Source organism: Microcaecilia unicolor, unplaced genomic scaffold (assembly GCF_901765095.1).
Source record: "Microcaecilia unicolor unplaced genomic scaffold, aMicUni1.1, whole genome shotgun sequence".
NCBI classification, from domain to species: domain Eukaryota; kingdom Metazoa; phylum Chordata; class Amphibia; order Gymnophiona; family Siphonopidae; genus Microcaecilia; species Microcaecilia unicolor.
In genome coordinates, this window is record NW_021963032.1 from 277,392 (window position 1) to 299,859 (window position 22,468).

Here is a 22,468-nt window from a genome sequence, read left to right on the forward strand (position 1 = left end):
GAATTGAGGGTTTGAGCCAAGAGAATTTGTCAACTGGATGTAGTCCTGTTTGGCAAGTGAAAGAGCAGACTGGATGGAGGTCAGCAAGAATTTGAAATATATGAAGTCAGCATGGGCACGGGATTTCAGCCAAAGGGATTCAACAGCGCGGGCACAGGAACGTAGGTAGCGGATTCTAGAGGTCAGCCAAGGCTGGGGTTTGGTACATTTTACAGAACGGGGAATGGGAGGAGTGAGAATATCCATAGCAGAGGAGAGAGTAGTATTATAGGAAGAGACAGCCTTATTGACAGACTTATGGTAACATAGTAGATGACGGCAGATAAAGACCTGTACAGTCCATCCAGTCTGCCCAACAAGATAAACTCGTATGTGCTACTTTATATGTATACCTGACCTTGATTTATCCTTGCCAGTTTCGGGGCATAGACTGTAGAAGTCTGCCCAGTACTTGCCCCGCCTCCCAACCACCGGTGCTGCCACCCAATCTCCACTAAGCTTCTGAGGATCCATTCCTTCTGAACAGGATTCCTTTATGTTTATCCCACGCATTTTTGAATTCCGTTACCATTTTCATCTCCACCACCTTCCGTGGGAGGGCATTCCAAGTATCCACCACTCTCTCCATGAAAAAATACTTCCTGACATTTTTCTTGAGTCTGCCCCCCTTCAACCTCATTTCATGTCGTCTAGTTTTACCGCCTTCATATCTCCGGAAATGATTTGTTTGCGGGTTAATACCTTTCAAATATTTGAATGTCTGTATCATATCACCCCTGTTTTTCCTTCCTTCCAGGGTATACATGTTCAGGTCAGCAAGTCTCTCCTTATATGTCTTGTAACGTAAATCCCATACCATTTTTGTAGCTTTTCTTTGCACCGCCTCAATTGTTTTTACATCCTTAGCAAGATACTGCCTCCAAAACTGAAGACAATACTCCAAGTCGGGCCTCACCAACGACTTGTACAGGGGCATCAACATCTCCTGTCTTCTGCTGGTTACACCTCTCTCTATACAGCCTATCATCCTTCCGCCTACGGCCCCCGCCTTGTCACACTGTTTCATCGCCTTCAGATCCTCAGATACTATCACTCCAAGATCCTTCTCCCTGCCTGTACGTATCAGAATCTCACCACCTAACACATGTCTCCTGTGGATTTCTACTCCCTAAGTGCATCACTTTGCACTTCTTTGCATTGAATTTTAATTGCCAAACATTAGACCATTCTTCTAGCTTCTGCAGATCCTTTTTCATGTTTTCCACTCCCTCTGGGGTGTCCACTCTGTTACAAATTTTGGTATCATCCGCAAAAAGGCAAACTTTACTTTCTAACCCTTCGGCAATGTGGCTCACAAATATATTGAACAGAATCAGCCCCAGCACTGATCCCTGAGGCACTCTGCTACTCACCTTTCCCTCATTCGAGTGAATTCCATTAAGCACCACCCTCTGACATCTGTCCGTCAACCAGTTCCTAATCCAGTTCACCACAATATCTTCAGCCTGTCAAGTTTATTCACGATTCTCCTGTGAGGAACTGTGTAAAAGGCTTTGCTGAAATCTAAGTAGATTACATGTATCGCACGTCCTTGATTCAGTTCTCTGGTCACCCAGTCAAAGAATTCAATGAGATTTGTTTGGCATAATTTACTGTTGGTAAAACCATGTTGTCTCAGATCTTGCAACTTATTGGATTCCAGGAAATTCACTATCCGTCAGCATCGCTTCCATTACTTTTCCAATAACCGAAGTAAGGCTTACTGGCCTGTAGTTTCCAGCTTCTTCCCTTTCACCACTTTTGTGAAGAGGGACCACATCCGCTGTTCTCCAATCCCACGGAACCTCCCCCGTCTCCAAGGATTTATTAAACAAATCTCTAAGAGGACACGCCAGAACCTGTCTGAGCTCCCTCAATATTCTGGGATGGATCCCATCCAGTCCCATGGCTTTGTCCACCTTTAGATTTTCAAGTTGTTCATAAACACTCCCGTGAATGGTGCTATATCCGCTCTGTTCTCATATGTACTTTAGCCAGTCAGTCGTGGTCCTTCTCCAGGAAGTATTTGTTTAGCACATTTGCTTTTTCTTCATCATTATCCACATGGAGGGGCATAATCGAACAGAAACGCCTATCTCCATGGGCGTTTATCTCCGAGAACGGGTCCGTGAAGGGGCGGAGTGAACCGTATGTTCAAAAGAAAAAAGACGCCCATGTTTTATTCGCCAAGGTGTGAGCTGGGCGTTTTTGCTTTCCACCGATAATGGAAAATGAAATCGCCCAGCTCAAAAACGAATACATCCAAGGCATTTGTTCGTGGGAGGGGCCAGGATTCATAGTGCACTGGTCCCCCTCACATGCCAGGACACCAACCGGGCACCCTAGGGGGCACTTTTACAAAAACAAAAAAAAAGGAAAAAGAGCTCCCAGGTGCATAGCACCCTTCCCTTGGGTGTTGAGCCCCCCAAATCCCCCTCAAAACCCACTGCCCACAAGTCTACACCATTACTATAGCCCTAAGAGGTGAAGGGGGGCACCTACATGTGGGTACAGTGGGTTTGGGGGGGTTGGACGACTAGTAGCATTAAGCAGCACAATTGTAACAGGTAGGGGGGGGATGGGCCTGGGTCCACCTGCCTGACGTCCACTGCACCCCCTAACAACTGCTCCAGGGACCTGCATACTGCTGCTTGGGAGGAGGGTATGACATTTGAGGGTGAAAGTAAAAAGTTGTGAAACATCATTTTTTTGTGGTGGGAGGGGGTTAGTGACCACTGGGGGAGTCAGGGGAGGTCATCCCCGACTCCCTCTGGGGGTCATCTGGTCATTTAGGGCACTTTTTGGGGCCTTATTCGTCAAAAAACAGGGTCCAGGAAAAGTGCCCTAAATTCTAGCTACAAACGCATCCATTATCGGCGAAGGGCGCCCATCTCTGTTCGCCCGATAACCACGCCCCAGTTCCGCCTTCACCACGCCTCCGACACTCCCCCGTCAACTTTGTCCGCATCCGCGACGGAGTGCAGTTGAAAGCGTCCAAAGTTCGGCTTTCGATTATGCCGCTTTATTTGTTTTTGTGAGAAGAACGCCCATCTCCCGATTTAGGTTGGAACTTGGGCGTTATTCTCGTTCGATTATAAGCTGGATAGCGGTTCACATCATCTTTCAGTCTCACAATTCCATTTTTAGTCTTCCTCCTTTCATTAATATAACTGAAGAAATTTTTGTCACCCCTCCTTACATTTCTAGCCATTTGTTCTTTCACTTGCGCTTTCGCCAGATGTATCTCTCTCTTGGCTTCTTTCAGTTTCAAACAGTATTCCTCTCTGTGTTCTTCTTCTTGAGTTTTTCTGTATTTTATGAACACCAACTCTTTAGCCTTTATTTATAGATTCTTTCCCTTCCACTTCTCATATGTCCTCCCAACCCATCAGCTCCTTCCTCAGGTATTCCCCCATTTTACTAAAGTCAGCATGCTTGAAATCCAGGACTTTGAATTTTGAGTGGCTGTCCTCCATTTCAGCTGTTATATCAAACCAAACCGTTTGATGGTCACTGCTGCCCAGGTGGGCACCCACTCGGACATTTGACACACTTTCTCCATTTGTGAACACCAGATCCAGGGTCACTCCCTCTCTCGTGGGTTCCATCACCATTTGTCTGAGTAGAGCACTTTGAAATGTATCCGTGATTGCTCTACTTTTTTCTGATTTCACAGATGGAACTTTCCAATCCACATCTGACAGATTGAAATCTCCCATCAACAGCACCTCTCTTTTCTTTCCCAACATTTGGATGTCTGTGACCAGATATTTATCTAGTTCCTCCGATTGTGTCAGAAGTCTGTAGATAACACCCATGTGAAAAGTAATGGAAGCGATGCTGAAGGAAAGGGTAGTGAATTTCCTGGAAACCAACAAGTTGCAAGATCTGAGACAACATGGTTTTACCAAAGGGAAATCGTGCCAAACGAATCTCATTGAATTCTTTGACTGGGTGACCGGACAATTGAATCTGGGACATGTTATGGATATAATCTACTTAGATTTCAGCAAAACTTTTGACACGGTTCCCCACAGGAGGCTCTTGAATAAACTAAATGGGCTGAAGATAGGACCCAAAGTGGTGAACTGGATTAGGAACTGGTTGACGGACAGATGCCAGAGGGTGGTGGTGAATGGAATTCACTTGGATGAGGGAAAGGTGAGTAGTGGAGTGCCTCAGGGATCGGTGCTGGGGCCCATTCTGTTCAATATATTTGTGAGTGACATTGCCGAAGGGTTAAAAGGTAAAGTTTGCCTTTTTGCGGATGATACTAAAATTTGTAACAGAGTGGACATCCTGGAATTGTGGATTTTTCCCAAGTCCATTTAGTAGTGGTTTATGGACTTGTTCTTTAGGAAACCATCTAAACCCTTCTTAAACTCTGCTAAGCTAACCGCCTTCACCACGTTCTCCGGCAACGAATTCCAGAGTTTAATTGTGCGTTGGGTGAAGAAAAGGTTTCTCCGATTTGTTTTAAATTTACTACACTGTAGTTTCATCGCATGCCCCTAGTCCTAGTATTTTTGGAAAGCGTGAACAGACGCTTCACATCCACCTGTTCCACTCCACTCATTATTTTATATACCTCTATCATGTCTCCCCTCAGCTGTCTCTTCTCCAAGCTGAAAAGCCCTAGCCTCCTTAGTCTTTCTTTATAGGGAAGTCGTCCCATCCCCGCTATCATTTTAGTCGCCCTTCGCTGCACCTTTTCCAATTCTACTATATCTTTCTTGAGATGCGGCGACCAGAATTGAACACAATACTCAAGGTGCGGTTGCACCATGGAGCAATACAACGGCATTATAACATCCTCACACCTGTTTTCCATACCTTTCCTAATAATACCCAGCATTCTATTCGCTTTCCTAGCCGCAGCAGCACACTGAGCAGAATGTTTCAGTGTATTATCGACGACGACACCCAGATCCCTTTCTTGGTCCTTAACTCCCATCTTCTGGCACATATCGGGACATGGGCGTCCTACTCTCAGGGTCGCTCAAATCGGCATAATCGAAAGCCGATTTTGGGCATCCTCAACTGCTTTCCGCTGCAGGAATGACCAAAGTTCACAGGGGCGTATCGGCAGTGTACCGAAGGTGGGATGGGGGTGTGGTTAACAGATGGGCGTCCTTTGCCGATAATGGAAAAAAGAAGGGCGTCCCTGATGAGCATTTGGCCGACTTTACTTGGTCCAATATTTTCAGGACCAAGCCTCGAAAAGGTGCCCGAACTGACCAGATGACCACCGGAGGGAATCGGGGATCACCTCCCCTTACTCCCCCAGTGGTCACCAACCCCCTCCCACCCAAAAAAAATTTAAAAACATTTTTTGCCAGCCTCTATGCCAGCCTCAAATGTCATACCCAGCTCCATCACAGCAGTATGCAGGTCCCTGGAGCAGTTTTTAGTGGGTACTGCAGGCAGGCGGACCCAGGCCCATCCCCCCTACCTGTTATACTTGTGGTGGTAAATGTGAGCCCTCCAAAACCCACCCGAAACCCACTGTACCCACATCTAGGTGCCGCTCTTTACCCTTTATGGGCTATGGTAGTGTTGTACAATTGTGGCTAGTGGGTTTTGGGGGGTTTGGGGTGCTCAGCACCCAAGGTAAGGGAGCTATGCACCATGGGAGCAATTTCTGAAGTCCACTGCAGTGACCCCTAGGGTGCCCAGTTGGTGTCCTGGCATGTCAAGGGGACCAGTGCGCTATGAATGCTGGCTCCTTCCAAGACCAAAGGGCTTGGATTTGGTCGTTTTTTGAGATGGGCGTCCTCGGTTTACATTATTGGCAAAAACCGAGGTCGCCCATCTCTAAGGACGATCATCTCAACATTTAGGTCAACCATCTCTTAGGACAACCTAAATGTTGAGATTTAGGCGTTCCCAACCTTATTATTGAAATGAAAGATAGACGCCCATCTTGCTTCAATAATACAGGATGCCCCGCCCCTTCACATGGACGTCCTCAAATATGGACGCCCTTACAGATGAGCGCCCCATTCAAAAATGTCCCTCCAGGCTTCCCAAGGCAGATTACAACAACATTTAAGATGGCCACGGTGATTTGAATGGAGCATGACAGCAGGAATTAAAGTCAGTAGAAAGCCCCAAGAAAACAAAAGAGAATGGTTCACTGATCATTAATTTAAGTACAGGCATTTCTTTACATGAAAAGGATTTCATAAGAATGGTGTATGGGTAACCTGAATGAATGGGATGAGGTGATGTAATCACAGGGAAGCTTTGATGGGCTTGATAGAGAGAGAGCTGTGATATACTGAGGAATGAAGTTCTATATGGATGGACCAGGAACGTCAAGATTAAATACTGCAAAAGGCTATGAATAAGTGAAAGTCAGAATCTTTGCATTGCTCTTTGCATTGTGAAACATAAAATTTCAGGGATCAGGAGTCATTGGTTTTTCTCCCATTGGGAGTTTATTTTTCCAATGGACGAGAGAATACCTAAGCCTGAAAATATTTATATAGCAAATATTGGACCAATAAAATTACCTCCACTGTGCAGCTTGAGCGCACTTATGAAAATATAGTGCAAACTGTGTTCTGAATAGAACTGCCAAGCTTGGAAGTTCTGAGGTCCATTTAATAAAACATATATAATTGGATTCACATGCAAGGGGCAGGATAATGTTTTAATACCACATGGTAAATACAGTAAGAATCTGAATAAGAAACCAGTGGTCCTTAATTTAAATACACTTTGGTGAAACACAAGTGGTATACCATGTCATACTTTGTATTGTTACTTGAATATTTTTACTGCTGTAATTGCCTGTTGCTCATGTTTGATCTATTCCTACTGTACACCGCCTTGAGTGAATTCCTTCAAAAAGGCAGTAAATAAATCCTAATAAATAAATGTGGATGCAGCAGCTACTAATAGGTGTGCTTGCTTTGTTTTGAGTAAACGGGGATGACGGCTGCTCTGGGAAGGAGAAAGTCAGACTGTCCTAATTGGCTTCATTGCTTACAATGGACTAGATAAGCTCACTTCCACTCCTGTTTATTAAACCTCCTTGGGCTAGATAGCCTTGTACCATCTCCTGTTCTCAATCTAACCTCCTTGTCCATTAGCAGCTGCTAGGCTATACAACTCCCTCCTTCCCTGTAGTCTAGTGGACAGGCTACAGGGGGAGACAGGGAGCCAATCAATAGGCAGCATGGGGAGGCGGGAGCAGTAGTTATATCACTTCCTTCCTGTAGCTCTGCAACATGGAGCTTTCTGCCCCTGATCTACAGACATACGTGGAAAAATATTGTGGGTGCTCAGGTACCCACAGAGCTGGCACCTATGCACACATACTTATGTACAAACACACACAAACAAACATGTACACACCCACACACCCCCAACCCCCTTTCAAACACACACATATATATTTATTTCCAGAAAGAGTTCCAAGAGCCATGTTCCACATCCTTTCCCCATATGTTTAGACTCTAATATTTGTGAACAAACATTTCAAAAAATGTTTTTTTCATTTGTATTTACTTAGCAGTTGATCAGGATAATTTGGAATCTTTCAGCTGTGCCCTTTATTTAAAGATGCCATGGCTACTTTTACCTGTATTGCAAACTTTTCATCAGGATGCCCTAACATCCTTGTTTTAGGATTCTTCAATGGAATCCCTCTCCAATCCATACACTCCTGAACAGCTGTTGGCCTCTATCTCCTTTTTAAAGTTAGCAGCAGCAGCAGCAGCAGCAGCAGCCTGGTTTTCATCTTTCTTAAGGTAGAACCCATCATTTCAGAAAGAGCTCTCCCTTCCCTAAAATGTTGCCCAGTTCCTGACGAACCTAAATCCCTCTTCCCTGCACTATTGTTTTGTCCACACATTGAGACTCAGGAGCTCTACCTGCTTCTGGGGTCCTGCAGGTGGAATGGGGAGCATTTGTGAGGATGCTAGCAGTAACTCTGTAAGTTCTGGATTTCAATTTTCTACCTAAAATCCTTCATCTGCAGTGAAGGCTGTCTGGTGAGAGTAACAACTTCTCTAATTTGCTCTGCATCCAGTGCTGGCTGGTTGTGGAAAAAGGTTACATCCAGAGTCAGGAAGTGGATACAGGGCATATCAAATGGGAGAAGAAGGAATTAACCATAATTGAGGTTTCTGCCCAATACAATCAAAGGTTACAAACTAATTCAATTGCATGGCACTGGAGCTTGTGCAAGAAGTATGACTTTAGCAAATTCTGATGTAACCATATTGTAGAAAAAGTAATAGAAAATGAGAACGTCAAGATTTTATATGACTTTTTTAATTCAAATGGACTGACATTTGGAACAGAACACACCCAATATCACAGTAATAGAAAACAATACTGTGATTTTCATTGACATTGCAGTACCAAAAGACAGAAGAACTGGAAAAATGAACAAAGTATCAAGAACTGAGACCAGATATGGCCCGACTCTGAAACAAGCCATGTCGGGCATCGGCATTGAATATCCAGGTTACTGCTGACCCTGAAGTTATGCAGGTGCAGGCCAATATTCAATGCCAGCACCTGCATACCTAAGTAGATAAAGCTAGGACTGCCCAAGTCCTATCTGCCTGCTTAACTATGGGGGCACTGAATATGTTTGATGCCTGCATAACTGCTGGCTCCTCCCTGACTCCACCCACAGACTAGAGATCTTTCCTGCCCCGAAGAATCCATTAGACCACCAGGATGGCTTCAGGTATGTTGACGAAAAAAAGGGGGAGACAGCAGATGACGTAGAAAATTCCACTTTATTCCAGGACTCGAGATGAGCCGTGTTTCGGCCCACAAGGGCCTTCTTCAGGAGTCTCTTGAATTGGATGTATGTTGTTACAACTAGAAAAATGTTGTTATGTTCAATGTCTGAACTCACCTGAGTCCAAGCAACTTTGGAGGTGCTTTTATATACAGTTTATAAGGACTTATCCTTGAATCAGATTGAACATAACAATACTTTTCTAGTTGTAACAACATACATCCAATTCGAGAGACTCCTGAAAAAGGCCCTTGTGGGCCGAAACATGGCTCGTGTCGAGTCTTGGATGTTCAATAAAGTGGAATTTTCTACATCATCTGCTGTCCCCCCCCCCCCATTTTTTTCGTCACCCTTGTTGTGACTGTTTTGTTTGTACAGCTACAAGGGTTGTTGTTCTTCTGTATTTTGGTTGTGGCTTCAGGTATGTGCCAGGAGGGCACCCTTTGGCTCGGGGGAGGAGAGGCAAGAGGCAAAGCAGTTAGATCACCAGTAGCGGGGTGGGGGGGGGGCCGCCATGGAGCCCCTGGGAGTGCGAGGCCCTGTGCGACCGCCCTTTCGCCCCTGCCTAAGACCGGCCCTCATCACTTCCCTCAGGTGCATTCTGGTACTTGTAGTGCTAAATAGTCACTTTCCTGCAACTTTTCTTGTTAAACCTCTCCTGTGTTTAAAGAACCTGTTTACAAGAGAATTTCAAAAGTCTGATTTATTATTTATTAATCAATTAAAGCACAAAATAGAGAAACTTTTATATAAATCATGGCCCCCAAATAATTACACAGTTTGTTCAAATTTTAGCTTCTTCTAATGTTTGAGGTACACCACTGAAAAGATGCACATTCTGCCGCAGTGAGAATTTTCTTTTCTGCTTCTTTCTAATCACAGGTGGTGTAGAGATGAATGTTTTTATAAAAGAATGCATCGGTTCTTCAGATTGCGATGAGACATTTTTTTTGAGTGCTGAAAATTACAACATCAAAGGAATATCCAAGTGCTGCCAGTCAGACAACTGTGACAATGGAATCATCTCCCGTATGTATCCTTACTATATTCACCTAGATTCACTGGTGTTAATTCCAGTAGCGCAGAAGGTAAAATTATGTATCATACCTGATAATTTTCTTTCCATTAATCATAGCTGATCAATCCATAGACTGGTGGGTTGTGTCCATCTACCAGCAGGTGGAGATAGAGAGCAATCCTTTTGCCTCCCTATATGTGGTCATGTGCTGCCGGAAACTCCTCAGTATGTCGATATCAAAGCTCCATCCGCAGGACTCAGCACTTAGAGAATTACACCCACAAAGGGACACTCTGCCCAGCTCACCACCGCCGAAACGGGGGAGGGGAATTAACCCAGCTCATCCCCACACAAGTGGGGGAGGGGAATCCGTCCAGCTCATCCCCGCGGAGCGGGGGAGGGACACCACCCCGCCGATGCGGGGGGATCTGGCTTATCCTGCAACCGCAACCGCGGGAGGAGCTGACTGACACTAACACCGCCGAAGCGGGAGGGGTACAAAGCTGCCCTACAGCCGCACGAAGCGGGAGGGAGCGCCGGCAGAATTTAGGTCTCAATCCAGCCCCGTAAAACGGAGGGGAGAGGAATGCAGCAGCTCACTGTAACACAAACTCGTCTCAACTCTTGAAGAATCCAATTGAAAAAACTTGAACACGAAGTCCTCCTGAACAGGAACTGAAGACTAAACTTGAACCTGAAATGCAACCAGAATATAAACAGTACAGATATCTGGGAGGGGCTATGGATTGATCAGCTATGATTAATGGAAAGAAAATTATCAGGTATGATACATAATTTTACCTTCTATATCATCATGCTGATCAATCCATAGACTGGTGGGATGTACCGAAGCAGTACTCACACAGGGCAGGACATTGAAATCCCTGACCGCAACACTGAAGCTCCAAACCGGGCCTCCGCCCGAGCAGCCACAGTCAAGCGGTAATGTCTGGAGAAGGTATGGGCCGATGCCCAAGTTGCCGCCTTGCAAATCTCTTCCAAGGAGACGGACCCGGCCTCTGCCATCGAGGCCGCCTGAGCTCTAGTGGAGTGAGCCTTCAGCTGGATAGACGGCACCTTCCCCGCGGCCACATAAGCCACTGCAATGGCTTCCTTGACCCATCTTGCCACTGTAGGCTTAGCAGCCTGCAGACCCTTATGAGGACCTGCAAACAGGACAAACAGATGATCCGACTTCCGGAAATCATTGGTCACTTCCAAGTATCTGATGATGAGTCGTCTCACATCTAGATATTTGAGAGCAGAGTACTCCTCTGGGTAGTCCTCCCTACGAAAGGATGGGAGACAGAGCTGCTGATTCACATGGAAGCGAGAAACAATCTTGGGCAGGAAGGAAGGCACTATGCGAATAGACACACCTGTCTCAGTGAACTGCAGAAAAGGCTCTCGACATGATAGCGCCTGGAGCTCGGAAACTCTTCTGGCTGAAGTGATAGCCACCAAAAAGACTGCTTTCAACGTCAGGTCTTTCAGAGATGCCCTCGACAAGGGTTCAAAAGGCGGCTTCTGCAAGGCTCTTAGCACCAGATTGAGATTCCACGCAGGCACCACTGAGTGCAGAGGAGGGCGCAGGTGATTAACTCCCTTGAGAAAATGCACCACATCTGGCTGCGAAGCCAGGGAAGCACCCTTCAGGCGGCCTCTGAAGCAAGCCAGAGCCGCTACCTGAACTTTAAGGGAACTGAGCGACAGGCCTTTCTCCAGACCTTCTTGCAGGAACGCCAACACTGAAGAAATTGGAGCAGTGAAGGGAGAAAGTGAGCCTGCCTCACACCACGATGCAAAGGTACGCCAAACCCTGGCGAAAGCAGTAGAAGTAGAGCGCTTCCTCGCTCTCAGCATAGTGGCGATGACCTTGTCTGAGAAGCTCTTCTTCCTCAGACGCTGCCGCTCAATAGCCAGGCCGTAAGACCAAAGGGGGAGGGATCCTCCATCACCACGGGACCCTGATGCAACAGGCCCTGCTCCACTGGCAGCCGCAGAGGGTCGTCCACTGAGAGCCTGATCAAGTCCGCATACCAGGGACGTCTGGGCCAGTCCGGACCCACCAGGATTATCCGGCCCGGATGCTTTGCCACCCGGTCTAGTACCCTGCCCAACATGGGCCAGGGCGGGAACACATAGAGAAGCTCCTGTGTCGGCCACTGTTGGAGAAGAGCATCTACTCCCAGAGATCGAGGGTCCCGTCCTCTGCTGAAAAAGCGCGGCACTTGGCAATTGGCTGATGACGCCATCAGATCTAGGCTCGGCTGGCCCCAGCGCTTCGTGATGTCCAAGAACGCCTGAGCCGATAACTGCCACTCTCCGGGATCCAAGGTATGGCGACTGAGAAAGTCCGCCTTGACATTCATGACTCCGGCAATGTGGGCCGCCGACAGCTGTTCCAGGTTCGCTTCCGCCCACTGGCATAGATTCATGGCCTCCTTGGCTAGAGGGGCGCTCTTGGTACCTCCCTGGCGGTTGACATAGGCCACAGCCGTGGCATTGTCTGACAGGACCCATACTGGCTTCAACGCCAGTACCGGGAGGAACTCCAAAAGCGCCAACCGAATGGCTCTGAGTTCCAGGAGGTTGATAGACCACTTTGCCTCTGCAGGAGACCAGAGCCCCTGCGCTGTCCTTCCCAAGCAGTGGGCTCCCCAGCCCAACAAAGAGGCGTCCGTCGTGACGACAATCCACTCCGGGTTCACAAGAGGCATTCCTGCAGACAACTTGTCTGTCTTCAGCCACCAGCTCAGTGCCTTGCGCACTGCTGGGTCCAAGGGAAGGCGCACAGCATAATCCTCCGACACTGGAGTCCAGCGCTGCAGCAGAGAGTGTTGTAGTGGTCTCATATGAGCCCTGGCCCAGGGCACTACTTCCATCGTGGCCGTCATAGAGCCCAACAGCTGCACATAGTCCCAAGCCCGAAGAGGAGAGGCTACTAGGAACTGGTCCACCTGAGCCTGAAGCTTGACAATCCGATTGTCTGGCAGGAACACTCTGCCCACTTGGGTGTCGAATCGAACTCCCAGATACTCCAGGGACTGAGTCGGGCGCAGCTGGCTTTTCTCCCAGTTGATGATCCACCCCAGGGAGCTCAAAAGAGCAATCACCCGGTCCACAGCTTTGCCGCACTCTGCATAAGAGGGGGCTCGGATCAACCAGTCGTCCAGATAAGGATGGACTTGTACTCCTTCCTTTCGTAGGAAGGCCGCGATGACCACCATTACTTTGGAGAAGGTCCGCGGAGCAGTAGCCAACCCGAACGGGAGGGCTCTGAACTGGAAGTGTCGGCCCAGGACTGCAAAACGCAGAAAGCGTTGATGAGGAGGCCAGATGGGAATATGCAAGTAAGCTTCCTTGATGTCCAAGGATGCCAGGAACTCCCCTGCCTTCACTGCCGCTATAACAGAGCGGAGAGTCTCCATTCGAAAGTGCCGAACTTTCAAGGCCCGATTGACCCCTTTGAGGTCGAGGATAGGCCGTACAGAACCTCCTTTCTTTGGTACCACAAAGTAAATGGAGTAACGTCCCTTGCCAAGCTGATCTTCTGGCACCGGAACGACCGCACCCAGGCGGATCAGATTGTCCAAAGTCTGCTGCACTGCCACAGCTTTGACCGGAGACTTGCAGGGAGAGAGTACAAGCCCGTCTCTTAAGGGTCGGCAGAACTCTAGCTTGTAGCCGTCTCTGATGACTTCCAGCACCCAAGCGTCTGAAGTTACCCTGGTCCACTCGCCCAGAAATGAGGACAGGCGTCCTCCAATCTGCACTGGGCCATGGACCAGGGCCCCGTCATTGGGTACGAGACCCTGGGGGAGGACCGGAGGGCGCACCTCCGGGACGGCGGTCTCTGCGAAAGGAATGCTGGTCATGTTCACAAAGAATCACCATTCCTGGCCCTCCAAGAGCTGCACAAGAAGCACGTTGGACAATAGTTTAGGCTGAAGTTCACCTTTGTGGCATCTAAGCTGCCATCCATGGAGGCTTCAAGGCTTGGGCTATGTTGCATTTGTTGCTAGAGTCCCTGGTGGACTTGTGCCTTGGAGTCAAGTGTAGTCTTCCTGGCATGTGCTTCCATTGACTTGTGGTCAGCTGCCATTGGCTTTGATTGCTGTGCCGAAACGGGAGGGGGGGGTTCAAGTCTGTGAATTGTATTAATGTTTTAATGTAATGTATTTCTCTTGTTTGACCACCAGATGGTTTGCTTTTCTGTTTTAAAGCTTTTGCAGGGAAGACTTGTTTTCTTTTTCATTTTTAGCTCTGTGGAAAGGCAACCTGCAGTGCCATTGGCCAGATACAAGATACATTCAGAGTTGGGGCTCTGGCCCTGGATTTCAGGAGGTAATGGATTTTCTCCAGTCTCAGGGAGTGCAGAGGGTAGACATTTCTGCCCTGAGACCCTGTTCAGACCTGTGAGCAGTTATTTTCCTGAAATTCCCCAGGTATTGACAGTGTTTAGATAAGTTATTCAGTTACCTGTTGGTGGTGGTTGTTTTCCACCTATTGATATCATCTGGTGTTCTATTTCTTTGGTAATAAACCCGTTTATTGGCTCTGTCTTGGACTGACTAGGGATCCAAAGGGTTTGTGTTTTTTTGGTTATGTGAGTGCTTTCTAGGAACTTTAGGACCCTGGGAGTGTGGCCCCAGTGTCCTAGAAATCAGCGGAGAATAACTTGTGGTTGGGAGACTAGCCCAGAGGCAAGCGGGACCCAGTTGGTGGGAGGAGAGTGCCGTGTAGAACACATGCCCAAGTATAGGCAGACCTGAGCAGTGCTGGGGACAGACTCGGGTGGCCACAGGGTTAACTCCAAGTACACTTGTCTTTTTAGATTGTAAGCTCTTCAAGCAGGGACTGTCCTTCCATGTTAAATTGTACAGCGCTGCGTAACCCTAGTAGCGCTTTAGAAATGTTAAGTAGTAGTAGTAGTAGGGTGTTAGGCATTTCGTGACAGTTATGCCATTGATTCACAGATGCAGAATCCAAGAAGCTTCTCAATGACATGTTATTAATGAATTGGATAACTATTATATGGACTATTTAACTTGCTGGAAACCATAAGGCCCTCTAAGTAGAAGTCTTCTAGATGCAACATGATGCCTGCCAGTGTGAGCCTCCCAATATTATACAGACTACTGCTTCACAATACCAGAACCTACACTGACTTATAAATTTCTCTGATGCCAAGATTGTCTACTTTTCAAATCAACGACATTTTAAATGAGTTTGAATACCCTGCTTTTTAGCTGCTTACATTGAAAAAACATACATTATGGACTTTTCAAAATTTGTATTTCTGAATTATCCCCTCACATCACAAGCTGTTTTATGTACTGTTGATGTCACCACGGTATGGAAAACCTTATTAATTTTACTATTTAGCTGATGAACTTGCTGAGAATTCAGGGGTAGACACCACCAGGACAGGATGGATGGACAGTGTTTTTGGGAAATGGAAAAGTTCTATATTATCTGGATTGACTACTTTGATAATTGTAATTGCAGTCTTTCTTGGATGTTGTGTCATACCATGTATTAGAAGTTTAGTACAGAGATTAATTGAAACCGCTTTAAGCAAGAGAGAGCCTACAGCGCAAGTATATGCACTGTATGAACCGCACAGATTGCAATGAAGCTAAATGTGTTTATGGGATCACCTGCCCCTGTGGTTTGTGGTACATCGGCCAGACCACATGCAAAATCAAGGTCTGGATAGCGGAGCATTTAAGCAACATTTGATTGCTCCGTGTTGAGGCTCCTCTGGTCTCTCATTGGCAACACTTAAGCCACCATATACAGGATTTACAGTTTGTGGTATTCCAGACGGTGTCTGCACCAAGGGGGGGGGGGGGGGCAATGTCTCGGTGTTGTAGATAATATGCTGAAATCTTCTGCGTAGTGTGTGGCAGCAGCCAAAAAAGCAAACAGGGTGCTAGGAATTATTGGGGTCCAACTTGGGGATCAGTCTCAAGAAAAAGGTCTGGGTGTCATCGTAGATAATAATATGCTGAAATTAGTGGCCAAAAAAGCAAACAGAATGCTAGGAATTATTAGGAAAGGGATGGTGAATAAGACAAATACTATGCCTTTGTATCGCTTCATGGTGCGTCCGTACCTTGAGTATTGCATTCGGTTCTGGTCACCATATCTCAAGAAGATATAGCGGAATTAGAAAAGGTTCAGAAAAGAGCGACCAAAATGAGAATGGAACTCCTCTCGTATGATGAAAGGCTTAAAGAGGTTAGGGCTCTTTAGCTTGGAAAAGAGACGGATAAGGGGAGATATGATTGAGGTCTACAAAATCCTGACTGGTGTAGAATGAGTAGAAGTAAATCGATTTTTCACTCTTTCCAAAAGTACAAAGACTAGAGTGATGAACTAAACAGATTGAGTAGATCAAGAGACAAAAGTTTAGCAGGCCTATGTTAAATCCTGTGTTGATGAATCTCACTTGCAAAATACAGCTGATTGCTCAGGGATAGTAGTGAGAAATAGAATGCAAACACATGGGAACAATAAAACTGCATCACAAAGTTTAAAGTGTTAAAGTATGTAGCCTGTAGACATAACAGGTAAATATAAGCAGAACCCTTACAGTAAATCTCACAGTTAATGTAAAATTTATCCTTATATGAAAACATACTAATCAGAATCTAAAATGTGGATGTTAAGTTTTGAAACCAATATAAGAAAAATCAGCTTTAAAAAAGGGAAAATCCTAATGAGGCAGACAAAAGCTGTATCCTTGACTGACCTTTACAAAGATTCACATAGATGAGGCAAGAAATATAGCACATATGTCTGTACAATCAAGATGGGGCAAAGATATCTTCCAAACAAAAGTTATCTTTAAGGAAAAGTTTAGGTTTAAAGAAAAAGAGAGACCCTAATTCTGTACTGAATGTGAAAACATTGCACGTTAGCTGTAGCGAATGCATTAAAAATGTTGATAAAAGACAAAATATAAGTAGTTAACATATCTACTATAGAATGCAGAAAAGAAATCTTTTTGTTATATTGCATATACAACTGATAAGTATTCAGGAGAGAAACTTTTTTATATGTATTGATTGTATATAAGGGCTAACATAAAGACAATACAGGAGTGGGCACCCTGGTTTTGTTGGTACACATTGGTTCCCAGCCTTTGCGTAGGGGACCACCAGCGAATTGGGTTTCCAGGCTGCCCATAACAAATGTTGGAAAGCTATAATTGCATGCAGCTGAAGTAAATTCATGCAAATAAATTAAGCATATTCTTCTGGAGCTTAGGAAAAGCTGGTGGGTTGAGATCTTAAAGGTAGGTTAGGGAATCACTGAACTAGAGTTCAGCGAGATCTGGCAGGTTGGGGAATCACTGAGCTGGAGTTCAAGGAGATCTGGCAGGTTAGGTGCTGAGAAAGCAGGTTGGGAATCGCTGGCAGGGAGATCTGGCAGGTTAGGTACTTAGAAGGCAAGGAATCGCTAAACTGGTAAAGTTGGGCAGAGTAACTAAGATATTTTCTCCAGTTTGCTCAGCTTCAAGTAAGTTCCTGTTCTGAGTTTCCCTGAGCTGCCGTTCTTCCAAAGTGGGTTGTGCAATTCTGATAGGGCACTTCCAGGGGCGCTGTGGCAGCCGTGTACTGGTTTCATAAGTACATAAGTATTGCCATACTGGGAAAGACCAAAGGTCCATTGAGCCCAGCATCCTGTTTTCAACAGTGGCCAATCCAGGTCACAAATACCCAGCAAGATCCCAAAAATGTACAAAACATTTTATACAGCTTATCCCAGAAATAGTGGATTTTCCCCAAGTCCATTTAATAATGGTCTATGGACTTTTCCTTTAGGAAGCCGTCCAAACCTTTTTTAAACTTCGCTAAGTTAACCGCCTGTGCCACATTCTCTGGCAACAAATTCCAGAGTTTAATTACACGTTGAGTGAAGAAACATTTTCTCCGATTCGTTTTAAATTTACTACATTGTAGTCCAAGTATTTTTGGAAAGTGTGAACAGACGCTTCACATCTACCCATTCAACTCCACTTATTATTTTATAGACCTCTATCATATCTCCCCTCACCCGCCTTTTCTCCAAGCTGAAGAGCCCTAGCCGCTTTAGCCTTTCTTCATAGGGAAGTCGTCCCATCCCCTTTATCATTTTTGTTGCCCTTCTCTGCACCTTTTCTAATTCCACTATATCTTTTTTGAGATGTGGCGACCAGAATTGAACACAATATTCGAGGTGCGGTCGCACCATGGAGCCAGTTACTCACTGTGTAGGGGTCGCAGATCCTTGTACGGGTCTCTCAGTGAACTGCACCAAATCGCTATGTGATGGTCCGCATTGGGAGCATGTCTAGTGAGTTGGGGCCCGAACGGCCTACGAGCTGCCTCTTGTGGTGTCTGTCCTTACCATCTGCTAGCACCAGCCACCTTCTTCTAGCCCCTAACTCAGACCCCTTTCCAAGCCCCAGCCCCCTCCTCCTAGTGAAGGCAAGATTTCCCTTCACTAAATCCATGTTGGCTTTGTCTCATTAATCCATGCTTTTGAATATTTCTCTGTAATTTTGTTCTTTATAATAGTCTCTACCATATTGGCTGGCACCGACATCAGGCTTACTGGTCTATAATTTCCCAGATCTCCTCTGGAACCTTTTTAAAAAATTGGTGTTACATTGGCCTCCCTCCAATCTTCTGGTACCATGCTCGATTTTAAAGATAAATTACATATTACTAACAATAGTTCCGCAGGTTCATTTTTCAAATCTTTCAGTACTCTGGGATGAATACCATCCAGTCCTGGCGATTTGCTACTCTTCAGTTTGTAGAACTGCCCCATTACATCTTCCAGGTTTATAGAGATTTCATTCAGTTCTTGACAGGCCCTGCGGCACCGTGCTCCTCTCACTGTGTGGGTTTCACATTACCATGGAAACCTGTGCAAAAGACTGGGTGCCATGGGGCATGTCAAAATGCAAAGGCAGGCAGGCCCAATACCCTATTTCAACTTTGAACTCTTACCTGCAGGAAAGCTGTGGAAAAGGCAAGGCAGGCCTGGATTAAAGCATAGCAGCAGTGGTTTGGCGCCTAGCAAAATTTGGCACAGAGGCAGTTGCCTATGTTCCCTGTGCATAAAATTGGGTCTGCATCTGTACTAAGTAATGTTTCTCATAGGCCAAAGGTGGGCTTCCTAAACGCATCCTGCAGACCCTACAAACAGTTAAGTTTTCATAAGGGAACGATTGAAAAGTGGAGGGAGGAGGCAAGAAAGGAGAAGAGTGTTTGGCAGGATGGAGTAGGAAGAGGGGAATTGTCAGAAGTAAGCGAATGATAATGGGAAAGAGCCATTAGAAATGGAGGGAGGAGATTAGAAATGGAGGGAGGACACACACTTCCTATTTCAGACAGTCTAAAGATACTGAGTCACAACCAACCTCAACCTCACTCTCGAGAGCCAAGTATGTTCTACTCAATGTGGAAGCTCAAACGAATAAAACCTTTGTTCCCGAGGGATACCTTTCATAAACTAATACAATCAATGGTCCTAAGCCATGCAGATTACGGAATCTATGCGGGATGTAAAGAACAACTCACAAAAAAACTCCAGACCGCCCAAAACACAGCAGCCAGACTGATATATGGTAAAACACGATTCGAAAGCGCTAAACCCCTTTGAGAAAAGCTGCACTGGCCCCCAATCAAAGAACAGACCATCTTCAAAATCTGCACTTTGGTCACAAAATCATCTACGGTATAGTCCCAGGATACATGACAGACCTCATAGATCTACCAACCAGAAACAGACTCGGATCACCACGATCATTCCTAAATCTACATTACCCAAACTGTAAAGGGCTAAAATACAAAACAACCTATGCATCTAGTGTTACCACCCCTCTTGGCTGGACTGTAGTGATGTGCTCCCAGATACCTGATGGTTGTAGTCGTGGTGAATATCCAGGGAACACGCACTCACAGCCGAGGGAGTGGAACAAATAAACTAACCTCGTCCTTTACTCTCAAAGAATAAAGGAGGAAAAGAAGCTAAATTTAGGATTTGTTCCTGAACTGGAAGAACCGCACCTTCAGATTTACAAATTATCTTTTTCTTTATTGAATACAAATGCAAGCAAATTTTCATTCAAATAAACTCAAATTCACAATTATTGTGAGGCTTAATAGAACTGAAGTAACATATTCAACATTCAAATGTAGAACTACATGTATACCCTTAACTTTGTCTGTTTCACCTAAAAAGGCAGAAAAGAACCTTTTCAGATAAGTATTTAAATTGTCTTTTATCAAAATCAGATATTTGTGGTTATTCTCTTTCCTGATGTAAAATGTGGTCTCTTTGTGTGCACTATTGGTGTTTTTGCAGGGATCTCATAGATTTTTAATATCTGATGGTCTGTTCCTTTGTTTTCCCTTAAAATGTTGTGAAAAAAATAATATATTCCGTTCAGCACCCTTGGCAATGTCACTTAGCTGTGGTTGAATTTACTTAGATGATGTCTTTCTTGCGTTGGAGCTCATCTGGAAATCCTTCAGCGGATGATCTACAGAATTCTTCTTCCTAAAACCTCACTTATAAAGAAAATAAATGGAGGCAAAGCCCCTAAAACTCCCTGCTTGTCCAAGAACTGACTCCACTCTGGTGACAATTAATCAGTTCTCAATACTGTGGCCACACTCTCTAATTGAAATAAAATAAGTTAAAGGTTTTCTCACTACAAAACCTATTTCTCACTGTTGATTCCCTGTTCTAAAATCCACCAGGCTTCACACTGCATTCAGAGCCATCACACAGTACTCAGTCCCTATTCCAATGATGTTTCAACATTTCATCTCACAAGCCCCACTCAAATACATAACATTACTCTGCATAGCTATCAGATCAATCTGGAGCATACAGCATACTCATACAAAAACAGTGCTGGATTTTTTTAAATCTGCAGTCTGATTCCAAACCCTGTACTGAACTCAGAACTCTCACCAACAACACACCTTTTTCCAAATATCAACTTCACTTCTCAGTCCTTCCCCGGTTTCATACTTAAAATCCTTACACACTTTTTCCTGACACCCTTATAGGCTTTCTAATGTAGTACAATTCCCACCACAAATCAAAGCCTCTCTCACCCTAAAATGGTAAATCACTTATCTCTGGAAATTCAAGGCTATACTGGAACATTCACTCAGCTCACTTTCAATATCAAAGTACCCTTTTTCAATGTCACTTATTTCACTTTAAACTCATAAAATATACCTTCATTTCCCACACTTCACACACTCAGCATACGTTTCACTCCCAGTCATTCCCCTCTCTACTACTACTACTACTACTACTTATCATTTCTATAGCGCTGCTAGATGTACGCAGCGCTGTACACTTGAACATGAAGAGACAGAGCTTACAATCTAATTAGGACAGACAAACAGGACAAATAAGAGATAAGGGGATTACTAAGGTGGGGATGATAAAATAAGGGTACTGAACAAGTGAGTAAGGGTTAGGAGTTAAAAGCAGCATCAAAAAGGTGGGCTTTTAGCCTAGATTTGAAGACGGCCAGAGATGGAGCTTGATGGACCAGCTCAGAAAGTTTATTCCAGGCATATAATGCAGCAAGATAAAAGGAACGGAGTCTGGAGTTAGCAGTGGGGGAGAAGGGTGCAGATAAGAGAGATTAACCCAGTGAATGGAGTTCCCGGGGAGGAGTGTAGGGAGAGATGAGAGTATATTATATACTATCTAATATAACCCATAAAACCCTAGATGTTCTGTCAGCTGGAAAACTTATTCCTGAATAGAAAGACAACTCTATAGGCATTCCACCCAGAACATTACTGAATCATAGGATTTTAGATTTTTGTATGGTAAACTTTAAATAACCAAGCAGGTAGGCAAGTGATAAGTCAAGCCCTAAATTTGATTTGGAGGGTCATACTGACTTAGTTACACATTCTGCCAAAATCCGAAGTTGTGAGGCCTTATAACAAAAAATATGGTACTGCCATACCTCCTAATTTTCTAGGATAGCACATCGCCCGAGCCTGGAATCTCGGTGGACACTTGTTCCAGGTATAATGAAAAATCCTTCTTTCAAGCCTATTGAAGAAAATGTGCGGTATTTGGAGAGGCAAGGCAATGAACATATATAACAATTTGGGTAATAGCATCATTTTAATGCCGTCAATATGCCCCAGCCATGAAACATTAGGATCTTCCCATCTATTTCTTGAAATAGTTCCTCTAGCTTCCCTGTAAGATTTGCATCATAGAGGCCTCATACTGGTCTTCAGTTCACTCAGCAGTCTCCCTGGCAACTCACCCCCACTAGAGGAACACCTGACATCACTCAACCAATCAGCTTGTCAGCTAAAGACTGTTTTTTTTTCTCTGATCTGTTTAGAATCTCCCTCCCCCATAAAAGTTACTGCAAAACAGGGTTGCCAGATGGGCGGTTTTCCCACCCAATTGGGCGGTTTTCCGCAACTCGCCGCGGGAAACTTTTGCCTGTGGCAGGTTGCGGTTTTTTGGGCTTGTTTTTTTTTTTCGTGCGGGTTTTGGGCGGTTTTTCGGCCAGCGGGGGGTGGGGCTAACGGCGACAGAGGTGGGGTTTGGTGATGTATTGGGCAGGGCGAGGTGACGGTGGGGGC

The 22,468-nt window shown here is 45.3% G+C and overlaps 1 protein-coding gene across 1 annotated transcript in view; it reads left to right on the forward strand.

Annotated features, from left to right (window-relative positions):
* The window catches only part of LOC115458797 (phospholipase A2 inhibitor 1-like), an 84,092-nt gene extending 69,920 nt beyond the window's left edge, over window positions 1-14,172 (forward strand). The window contains exons 3-4 of the mRNA XM_030188609.1: window positions 9,686-9,891; window positions 14,086-14,172. Coding sequence (XP_030044469.1) covers window positions 9,686-9,891; window positions 14,086-14,172 — 293 coding nt within the window. The remainder of the gene's footprint in view (window positions 1-9,685; window positions 9,892-14,085) is intronic.
* Window positions 14,173-22,468: the final 8,296 nt, after the last annotated feature.